The 11,555-nt window shown below is 31.9% G+C and overlaps 2 protein-coding genes across 2 annotated transcripts in view; one reads left to right on the top strand and one right to left on the bottom strand.

The window, feature by feature from the left end:
• Positions 1-7,359, top strand: part of scarb2c (scavenger receptor class B, member 2c) — a 20,011-nt gene extending 12,652 nt beyond the window's left edge. Inside the window, exons 9-12 of the mRNA XM_081390981.1 lie at positions 521-594; positions 2,434-2,485; positions 4,242-4,394; positions 5,758-7,359. Of these exons, the coding sequence (XP_081247107.1) occupies positions 521-594; positions 2,434-2,485; positions 4,242-4,394; positions 5,758-5,796 (318 nt within the window). The 3' untranslated portion in view covers positions 5,797-7,359. The remainder of the gene's footprint in view (positions 1-520; positions 595-2,433; positions 2,486-4,241; positions 4,395-5,757) is intronic.
• Positions 7,127-10,413, bottom strand: LOC308705800 (liver-expressed antimicrobial peptide 2). Its single transcript, XM_081391002.1, has 3 exons — positions 10,343-10,413; positions 8,904-9,046; positions 7,127-7,840 (listed from the first exon to the last, which is right to left on the bottom strand). Exons 1-3 carry the CDS (start codon positions 10,400-10,402, stop codon positions 7,801-7,803), a joined length of 243 nt encoding a protein of 80 aa, XP_081247128.1. The 5' UTR covers positions 10,403-10,413; the 3' UTR covers positions 7,127-7,800.
• Between the last annotated feature and the right edge of the window lie 1,142 nt (positions 10,414-11,555).

Genomic DNA, 11,555 nt, shown 5'->3' with positions numbered 1-11,555 from the left:
TGTTTTATTTTGATTGTTTTTATTTTAACATTTTTATGATTTAATTAATTTTAGAATGCGTTTTATATTTATTTTTATTTGAAAATTATTTATTTGTTTTATACATTTTTTATGATTGAATTATTAGTGTATTTAATGTATTTTATTTTAATTTTACACATTTATGGTTTGATTTATTTTGTGTTTTATTTTGATAGTTTTTTATTAAAAAAATATTTGTTTTAATTATACAGTTTATGATTTAATTTATATTTAGTGTTTTATTTTGATAATTTTTATTTTAAAATTATTTATTTATTTTAATTTTACATTTTTATGATTTAATTAATATTTAGTAAGTGTTTTATTTTGATGTTTTTTATTTTAAAATAATTTATTTTAATTTTTATTTACAGTCTATTACAAACTAATTAGCTTTTCATAAACTCACAAACGTAGTGTTGAATAATGCTAAGGAGTTGTAGGCGGTATTTGAGGGAACCTGATGTTGATTCGTGTGTGTGTGTGTGTGTGTTCTCAGCTCACAGGACTCTTGCTTCGAGGTGCGAAGCGTGTTCAGGTGAACGTCTACCTGCATCAGATCCCAGGCTTCAGGTGAGGACGAGTCTGATCACAAAACATCATGATAGTGAGTTTAGCTCAGACTGCTCACATTTCCCTTCAGAAAATCTAGAAACACAGTGGCTTTACACACGTTTGGTTTCCGACCAATCAGGGCAGAGCAGGCTCTGAGAGAGGCGGGGTTTAGAGAGACTGAATCTTCCAACGAACTGTTTTAGACACTTTGAGAAATAAGGTGAAGTGCAATGGACATTATTAGAAAGTTAAAGTGTGTTTGACCTCTGATGCATGTAAAACTATTGTATGAGACTTCAACACAATATTAGGAACCTAAGTTTGATGTCATAAATGTAAAACTTTGTTATTGTTTTAAGCTCCAGATCTACTTCTGATTGAGTAAGGCATGTTTGTAGGGTTACATGAGCTCCAGTAAAACGAGTGCATTACATAAGCCTCTTATGAACCCTGACCTGAAGTAGGTCACTCCGGCTGTAATGATTGACAGCTGCGTGATAAAGCGGATCGGAGTTATTTTAGGACACACATGGTGTTACGGGTCGCTTTCAGAGTCTGTTCGGGGGTCCGATGACGTGACCGAAGACACAGCGCTGCCAAATGAGCCGACAGCTTGCTGGCTTGGTTTTGAAATGCGATACACTATCTGAGAGCCAAGCCTCGCAGCGCAGATAAATCATCCTCATGAGTGTGTGAACGGAAAACATCTCTGCACATCTATTATCATCAGCATGACACATGGACGTCGTGAACTGACTTCCCTCTGTCCCGCCGATCTGATCATGCTCATCTGAGAGGAGCCGTGTTTCCAGACACCTGTTCTTATGCACATTTTGGGAAACTGCATTAAAAAATGCTGGATGAAAACGCCAAGATGCACATAACGTTCAATTCAAAACTTGTGCGCTCAATTGAAGCGGATATATTTTTTATCTGATAAGAAGACATGCACATAAACTATGATCGAAACACTTTTAATGAATAGATCCCTTGATGAGCAATAAAGTAACCCAGTAACCAGCGGACCAATGGCGTCGCAGCATGATGGAAAAATAGCTAGTGTTATTTTAGATTTTATTATAGTTTTATTAATATTTTTGAATTAGGTTTTATTGTTATATTTTTAGTTTTCATTTACATTTTTGGTCATTTTATTATGTGCTTTTATCTTTTTATAACTTTTTTGTTTTTTAGGTTTGAGGGTTAATTTATTTTGATGGATTTTTATTTAAAAATATGCATTTTTTTTATTTTATGCATTTTTATGATTTAATCATTTTTTTGTGTTTTATTTTGATGTTTTTATTTTAAGATTATTTGTTGTAATAATACATTTTTATGATTTAATTTATATTTAGTAAGTGTTTTATTTTTATGGTTTTTATTTTAAAATTATTCATTTATTTTAATTTTACATATTTAAGATTTTATTGATTTTAATGTTTTATTTTGATGGTTTTTATTTTAAAATTATTTATTTATTTTAATTTTACATTTACAATCTAATTTAGCTTTTCATAAAATCAAAAACCTATTAACTAATATTAGCGAGTTGTCAAATAGCAATTTTATTTTTATTTCACTTTTAGTTTTTATTTATTTCCAGTTGATAATTTTACTGATTATTTCAGTTTATTCCCAATGCAACATTTCTAACATTCGTTTAGTTTAAGTATATTTTCGTATATTGTATTTGATTTCATCTTTATTTCAGGTAACAGAAACGGTTTTAGTTTTAGTGAACGATAATAACCCTGATATGTGTCTGTTATGCATCGAATATTGCATTAATCTCTACATTAGTGGGTCTAAACATCTTCACATATTCTTGACATATTTTCTTCTTTTGGTTTGCAGTCAACCTGGGAAAATCCGGACGGTGGTGTTTCCAGTGATGTACCTTAATGAGGTAAAGTTTGACTAAATCAATATCTCCACCAGGCTTTTATAGGATGTTGAGCTTGTTTACATGTTAAAACCTGTTTTAGACATGAGAATCTGAGTCGTCCCGCTGGATGACTTTAACAGACGGGTTATCAAGCTTCAGAAGAAACTCTTCCTGGAAGCTTATCTCAGTTTAAACTGTGCTTTGAGCTCGTGTTCGTGTGTGTGTGTGTGTGTGTGTGTGTGTCAGAACTGAAGCTGGAGGAATCGGCTTCTCTTCCCAGGAGAACGGGAGACTCTTGAGAGGTTTTCATCACTGTTGCTTTGTTGAGATGCACAATTATGAAAGGTGTGATGGACAAACCGTCCAAACATGATGCAAAATAAATATTTACACAAGCCATGGAAGAGTAAAGAGACAGAGAGGGTTGTGGTTGCATCAGTTTCTCATACTTTAACTCATGTGTAGAAATAAAGATATAACCCAGTTACTCTGAATAAAAGTGCTGATAATGAGAGAAATCTCGATCATGATCATTGTCATACAAATAATTATGATTAATGATTTAATTCTGTTTTATTTGTCTGTTTTCTGTCATATTATAATATAGGGTTATTATCGTTAACTAAAACTATTAAACACATTTCTGTTAATGGAAATAAAGCTTGAATAAAATAAAATAAAATAAAACATAATGGAAAACTTAAACTTTCCATTGCATGGAAAAATTTATTTTTTGTTTAATTAGAAATGTTGTCTTTGGCAATAAACTGAAATAAGTTTAACTTGTAGCATAAAAAGTATTAACTGGAAATAAATAACTAAATCTGAAAAGATTTTCTTTTTTTAAAATCTAAATAGCATTATTAAATGAAAAAACAATACAATGACAAAAGTACATAACAAAATTATTAAAAATTAAATTAACATTCAAACTAAAAAACATAAAAATAAAAGGTAATTCAAAATATTAATAAAACTATCATAAAACTAAAATAACACTGAATAATATAATATAATATAATCAGGCTAAAACTATTTAAAACATACTCTATTAATGGAAATAAAGCTGACATAAAATAAAATATAAATATTTAAAAAATCTTAAACTAAACAAAAATTAGAAATGTTGCCTTGGCAATAAACTGAAATAATCAGTAAAATGATTAACTGGAAATAAATAAAAACTAAATTAATAATAAATCTAATTAGCAATATTAAATAAAAACACACACAATGAAATGACAAAAAATAAAATTAAGTAAATAAATTAAAATTACCATGATAATAAATATAAGCTAATATAAAATATTAATGAAACTATAATAAAACTAAAATAAAAACAAACATTTCACTGAGTAATATAATATAATATAATATAATATAATATAATATAATATAATATAATATAATATAATATAATATAATATAATATAATATAATATAATATTGATTAAACCCAAAAAGCCTGCATTTCAAATAAAGGAAGACCTTTGATGACAATCTTTGTGTATTTATTTTATGATCTTTAACATTAAACATGATATTGTGCATATTATGCCATGTCTTTAAGGCAAAATGTGATGGAAATTTAAACAACATAATTATTGCGGTTATCTCAGATGATCAGACATCAGGAATCAGGACAGCCTAAACTCAGTTCTGCAGATGGAGATCTGAACTCATTGAAGTTATTTTTGAGTTTCAGTGCGTTCACATGATCACAGGATGAAAGTGTGTGTCTCCTCTGATCCAGTAAACGCTTCCTCCTGTTTTCCAGAGCGTGGTTATTGACGAGGAATCCGCCCAGAAGCTGAGAGTGGTGGTTACCGAGGCTAACGTGATCGTCAACATCCCCTTCATAGTGATCAGTGTTGGCATCTTACTGGGCGTGATCTTCATCGTGCTCATGTGCCGGCAGCAGCTGCCACAGGTGATGTCACTTCCTGTGGGGCACTATCACTGAAATAAAGCTGCGATAGAATAAGAAATAAATATTGGAGTAGGTTTTACAAGAAAATACAAAATCTGAATTTCACGTTTATTTCAACGTGTTACTTGTACGTGTTTTTTAAATTTAATAGCAATCTTTGAGTGAAAATTCTAAGTTTCTACGCCAAATTATTTTGAGTGTAACTGAAATAAAATTGAGATAAGTACCTAAAAAATAACAAAAAAAATTAACAAAAATTTAAATCTAAAATGTAAAACATTAAAATTTATATTATATTATATTATATTATATTATATTATATTATATTATATTATATTATATTATATACACTTAGTTAGTATAATATAATACAGTAATATATGGGCTGTCAAATTGATTAATTGCATCTAACATAAAAGTTTGTGTTTATATAATATATGTGTGTATATTTATTTTTATATATATATATATATATATATATATATATATATATATATATATACAAACAAACACACAGACAGACACAGTGTATATATATATATATATATATATATATATATAATGTAGTAATAATGTAGTGCATATACATTATTATAATATATAATATATATATACACACACATATATTATATAAACAAACTTTTATGTTAGGTGTGATTAATCGCGAATAATCGATTTTACAGCGCTAAAATATAATGATATACTATAATAAAATATAATAAAATAAAACATAATATAATATAATATATGTGCTGTCAAATTGATTAATCACATCTAACATAAAAGTTTGTGTTTATATAATATATGTGTGTATATTCATGTATATCACAGACATGCACATGTATATATATGATGTAGTAACAATATAGTGTATATATTATTATGATATATAATTATAATAATATATATACACACACATTATATAAACAAACTTTTATGTTAGATGCGATTAATAGCAATATAATATAATATAATACAATATAATATAATATAATGGGTCAAATTTCATAAACGGATGCAGTAAAAATGGGGTAAAAGAAAAGTGGACAAGTGAGTAATTTGGAGTGCTTACATAAACAGCATTAATGCTTCATAGATATTTCACATTTCATTTGAAACTTAGGGAAACTCCAGTCACATTTCATTATAATAGAGTTTGATGTTAGAATTGGCGTAAGTCAATGCCAGGTTGAGGCTACACAATGTTTGTGTCTGTTATGACCGTCGCTGACTGATAGTGACTGGAGTGTAGTCTGACCCCGTCACCACAGTGATATTCTAATACAGACAGATATTGGGTCATTTGAATTAGACCCATTCGTTGCTGTTTATTAAAGTGTTTGTGTTTGATGTGATCTTCTAGAGCACTGCGGCCGAGCGCCAGCCCCTGCTTTCATCATAACTCCCAGACGTGGCCATAAACCGGACGATATCAGGATCAACTAACATTCGCTTAGACTTCGAGGAGGATTTGGTTTTCACACGGCGAGGGTCAAAGGTTGAAGGAGCAGAGACTGACGGCTCAAAGTGCGAAGTGCGTGTCGGGTCAGCCTGGCTGTCGGGTCCATCGTCCGGGTCGTGTTTTTAATGCCACTTCATTTTAGATGATTGAGGATCATAGAGCTAAAAAGTGCAGGTGCCTCCAAATTAGCCAGTTTATGAGTTTTATGTTATGAAAATAAATCAGAAAACACTAATGTAGTGGCAGTGATGCAACACGTTACACATCACAGGTATTGATATGAGATATCGTACACATCACCACAGACAACAACTATATTATTAATACGCTTATGCAATTCTTAACCATGAGCTCATCTGCCAAATAAACTGACAGTGGTGCCGATATCAGTACTAATGCAAGTTATAGTCTGTGTATTTACAGCCAATAACGTTCAGGATCATTGTGTGTTTTAAAATTCTGTTGCTGACCAAATTGTCACTATCTTCGATTTGGTGCAGTGATGTATTTGCACTAAGGTTGTTTTCACGTCTGCCATATTAAGTGATTTTCTTTGATGCAAACCAAGATTTTGATGGTGCAGAATGTTTTTAGTCGATTAATAACATGAATATACAGTAAACCAGGACAGTTAACAGGCTGAATGTTTCTGACTTGCCACTAAAAGAATTGATGACCTTGATCACTGATTTGAACTCTATACGCAACTTGTTTTCAGTGTTTCATAGTTTCAACAGCACAGTATTACTACAGCTTCGAGACGGTTCAGCTTGAACTCAGGAAGCGTCTCAATATTCATTTAGTTCATTTACATGCACTGATCAGTTTTAATCTGATGTTTACTAAGCCTCATGTCCGCTAGGTTCACTTTCTCTGTTATTCTTGTAATGCATAATGTTCAGGTGTTTGGTGGCTGGAGGTTGTGGTGTTTTTCAGGTTTGAAAAGGGACGAGGGTTTACTAGTTGTTTAGTTTTGCTGAATTTAACAATATTACAACATGATCTGAAACTGTGGTCTGATTTCAGTTTTACTTTACCTGAAACGACCTTCAGTCTATCCCGGACGAGCCCCCAGATCCGTCAGATTAATTTTCAGGTGACATAAACATGCAACAGCGACCGTCGTTTACTTTATGGAAATATTCATTAAAGCTCGTAATTATAATTGTGGAATAATCATGTCAAATGTGCTTATGAATTAAGACCCAGTGATGATGACAACAACAGCTGTTTTAGGTTTATAAAAGGAATGTTAATGATTCAAGTTTTTAAAATAATTGTTTTATCAATTTATTTCATCATGTGAGCATTTTAGTTTGTTTTTCTTTAAAAAATGTATTGCACTATCAATGTAACAAGATAATGAGACAAACAATAAAACATTTTAACAAAATAAAAAGCATGTCACACTATCTCACTTTATGTGTCTGATATTTACAAAATAAATAAAATCCTAATTCTTCTGGAAGATGCAGCTGAAAATAAAATACATTTGCTACAGATTATTTTGCTATATATGATTGTATTTCATCAGATCAAACATGGGCTTCATTGAATCTGAATCAGAAACTGAGCATGCAAAGTTAATATTTTACACGTTATCAAGATATGCACAACGCTGTTAATGGTGGCTGATGATGAAACTGGAGTTCTTGGCATGTTCCTGAGTTTCTGAAGGATTGAATCTGTCAAGAATATTGTCATATTTCACTCCAAAATCAAAATAAAGAAATGAGAAGTAATATTTTTTTTTTATCATTTTTTGATTCTGGAGTTTAATATGACATGTACATTTCTTGGAGAGATTCACCTGAATACAGTTCAGTAGGTCTGACAGTTTTTAGATGTTAGATGTAGGTCCTGATGTCTGAGAAATGAGGGATGCGCAATTTTCGCCATTTTGTTTTCCATAATTTGAATTTGGCGCCAGAATCATCACGTCACTCACGCCAGTTGAGCTTTATTAAAGGAGCATGTGTGTTTCCTGAAAGAGAGGAAAGGATTGGTAAGTTAAACTTTAACACTCACACAAAAATATAATGATAATCATAAAAAGCAAATATGAAATGCGTGTAAAAAATTCCCACTAATGCTGAAGTGTAGCATAATGTTAATTGCTCCGGAGTTGCTGATTCACGTAGCGGTTAAAGTTTTCTCTGATAAACTCTTAGTCTTATCTGTCTTTTAAAAGGCTGAGGTTGAGGTTTCTGTGTGAAAGTGTGTTTTTGTGATTAGGGCTGTGTATCGACACACAGTGTGTCGATACAACTACAAAGCATTATTTCGCGATTAATTCGCGTTTCTCAAAGCGCCGACAATTCCTCGTGAGGCGCCGTACACGCATGACGAGGCGAAAATGAAAGCGCTGAATTATCTAGTCATAATCTACATTATTTTATGTTCCTTTAGTAAATATGAACACCTCTTTTTAAAAAGAAAATCTATCACAATGAAGTGAAAATATAGGTGAATTGCAAATCATTTATTTTCTTTGGTTTGAATGGATTTTTTATAGATTTTTTTTATGTCTAAGGAAGTGACATCATTTATTGGAGGATTTGTGAACTTTATGTTGACGTCCTCATGTCAACAAACTGTCAATTTTTCATTGAGCAATTACTTTAACTGTTTACAAAAATCATGTCTGCCTAACCTAGAAATTGCATATTAGTATTCATTTTTCGGTAACACTTTACAGTAATTTTCTGTTTGTTAATAGTTAACTGTATGAAAAAGCATTTATTAATCTTAGTTAATATAAATTTTCTAATTAAAAATGATTAAAATCAAGTTGCTCATATTATTTAATGTATCTGATCTAAAATGAACTTACAATAAACAGTTGTTTTTATTGACTAACATTAACAAAGACGAATAAATAAAGAGAGTTAATGCATTAACTAATGGGACCTTATTGTAGTGTTATCATTTCTATGACTAATTTCAAGCATTTAATAAGCCTTTTAAAGGGATTAAATGATCAATAAACAAGAACAATAGCCTATAGTCAAACTTTTAATGCATTTTGGGCCCTTTTAATGCTTCACCTGCAGTAGTTTGTGCCACACTCATAATGATCTCTGCATCCAGAACCCACAGGTTTCAGAGTGTTCCATCGCCATAGTAACGAGCGTTTGGCCCGATGGATCAGTCCAGTTGCCCAGTCAGAATCTACGGGTGCCGACTGGACCTGCGGACAGAGAGAGGCAACCTGTCAATCACATGAGGTCAGCCAATCGCAAACCACAACCATCCAATCAAGTCCACACATAGCCCCGCCCCCCTACATTTGTTCTTGTTTGAGAAGCATTTCACTCAGATATAGTGCCTAATGGCACTTCAGTTCACTGACATCCAGAGATGAAAGTTATTTATTAAACATCACAACATCACGCCGCTTTGAAGGATGATAAATGTCCCGAATTGACAAATTTAGACTTTTGAGCAACTAAATTTAGAACGTCGACAAGGTCGTTCCAAACATTGTGCAACTGCTGACAATGATTGACCGAAGCCTTCCTCATCGGCGTGTGTTTTACTGTACAGAACAAACCAAGCCTTTTAGTTCTCATGCACAATCACAGGAAACCGACGAGAACAGATCCGTGTTTTTCCAGCTGGAGGAAACATTCACGTGCAGATAACGAGATGATCCGGTTACATTTGCAACTTAACATCTCGACTGACGGATGTGAAGAACATTTGAATAACTGTTCCTCTATAAAGATCCTTTTATGGATTGAAAAGGTTGTTAATGGAACCATCGATGCCCATAAATAACCTTTATAATCAGCAGTAAAACATTTTAATTTATGCATTTATCAGTAGGTCAAATGTTACAAACTTAAAACCAACTACAGAGAAACAAATGAATGACAGTAACGGTTGAAATGATGATCAGTCTATCCATAGTACTAGCTACAGCTAACTATTGACTAGTTGAGTAGTAGGTATTTAATTCATATTTTAGTTATTTGTTTGATTTAATTAGATTAAAAAAAAGAATTTAAATTACACTAATACAATTTTAGAATATAATCATTCCAAACGATGAAAAGGAACTTCAAGTTGACGTCAACAAACTGTAAAAAAAAATTTGTTGAGCAATAACTTTAACTCTTGTTACAGTCATTGTCTAAATTGATCACGTTTGGTAAAGTTTGTCTTCAGCACTTAATTGAAGCTTGTCACAAATTATGGCTATAAAATAACATGATAAAAGTACATTACCGTAAGTACCGTAAGGGACACGGTGGTAAAAAAAAAAATGAGATGGGAGGAAAAATTATATGTTTTTGCGTTCTCTCGCTAATGCATTGAAATAAGTTTTTTCCTCCCATTCCATTTTTTTCCCACCAATTATAAACCATTATACCATCATACTCCGTAGCTTTACATTCCGTGCCCAAAAAATGTGCAAATTTTAGATGATGCCTTAATACTTTCTGATTTAAACATTCCCACAGTTGATAGTGAAGCGCTGTACCTGCAAGGCCAAGAGAGAGAGCAGCAGGAGGACGAGCAGACGCTGGTTTGCTGTGATCATGTTCAAGGTCTTCCAGTGAGACTGTGATTGAGCCGGACGCTGTTTATATCAACGGCTGATAACAGTATCAGAGATCAATGATCAGCAGACGCTTTAATCGCAGGAATTAGGGCGACTCCACGTCTACAAGGGTAACGGGACCTTTTATCCAACCAAAACTACAGTAAGTGAGGAGGAAGAGCAGATTAAAACATGAGCCCTGCTGAGATCAGACTAATGAAATATGCGACTGAGTTTCCTGATATTCTTGTGTTCATTCGTGTGTTTACCTGGTCAATGTCCAAGCTGAGCTCTTCCCAGAGGATTCCCAATCCCTATAAAGAATCCGCATTTACAGGAACACACAAATATAATGTAAGTCTGGAATGAGGCCGTGATGAAAATGCGACACAAATTAAACCTTTGTTCTGGGATGCTAATTATAAGTTTTGTAAAGTTTATTTGGTAACACTTTACGATAAGGTTCAGCTTGTTAACATTATGAACTAACAATGAAAAATATTTCTAAAGCATTTATTTATCTTGATAAATGTTAATTTCAACATTTACTAATACATTATTAAAATCAAAAGTTGTATCTTATTTAATATTATTTAATTGACTTGAGCTGATACTGATATTAATAGATACTGTAACAAATGTGTTTCTCATTGTTAGTTTATTACAGGTATTAACGAATGGGACCTTATTGTAAAGTTTATATTTGATTCATTTTCAATATTTAAGAAGCCTTTCAAAATGATTAAATGTTTTTAAGATCACATTTAGCCCAAACTTTTATCATATGTCTTATCATAATAGAGTCATATATTATACATAGAAGAATTTAAAGTACGGAAAAAGTCATTTTCACTTTCTTTTACTCCATTACTGAGTCATATTGAAAGACATAAACAAGTCGAGCCATAATAAGTCACAACTAGCATTAAAATGAGTTTTTTTTGCTGAAGTTTGAGCGTTTGCTTCACCTGTCCAGCAGAGGGCAGTGTTCTCCAGCTCATTCCCTGCCCTCTTCATTCCTGATTCCTTATTCATGATGATATTTACACACATTCTCTGGAATGAAAGAACTGAAAATTTCTCCGATATATTAAAGCCGATAAATAATGGATTACTTCCTTCAGCTGAGACACTTCAGATGTTCACTGTTGAA

The sequence above is a fragment of the Scardinius erythrophthalmus genome (genome assembly GCF_964197995.2).
Source record: "Scardinius erythrophthalmus genome assembly, chromosome: 17".
Classification (NCBI taxonomy): domain Eukaryota; kingdom Metazoa; phylum Chordata; class Actinopteri; order Cypriniformes; family Leuciscidae; genus Scardinius; species Scardinius erythrophthalmus.
The sequence above is the reverse complement of the archived record's forward strand: the minus strand, read 5'-3'. Positions and strand labels throughout refer to the sequence as shown.

What these genes read in the sequence shown, in the direction of transcription:
- LOC308705800 (XM_081391002.1), bottom strand. Translation starts at nt 10,402, where the DNA reads ATGATCACAGCAAACCAGCGTCTGCTCGTCCTCCTGCTGCTCTCTCTC. An exon ending in TCTCTCTCTTGGCCTTGCAG is followed by an intron (nt 9,047 to 10,342) that starts GTACAGCGCTTC and finishes CTCTGTCCGCAG; the next exon opens with GTCCAGTCGGCACCCGTAGA. An exon ending in TGTGGCACAAACTACTGCAG is followed by an intron (nt 7,841 to 8,903) that starts GTGAAGCATTAA and finishes CCTCTCTTTCAG; the next exon opens with GAAACACACATGCTCCTTTA.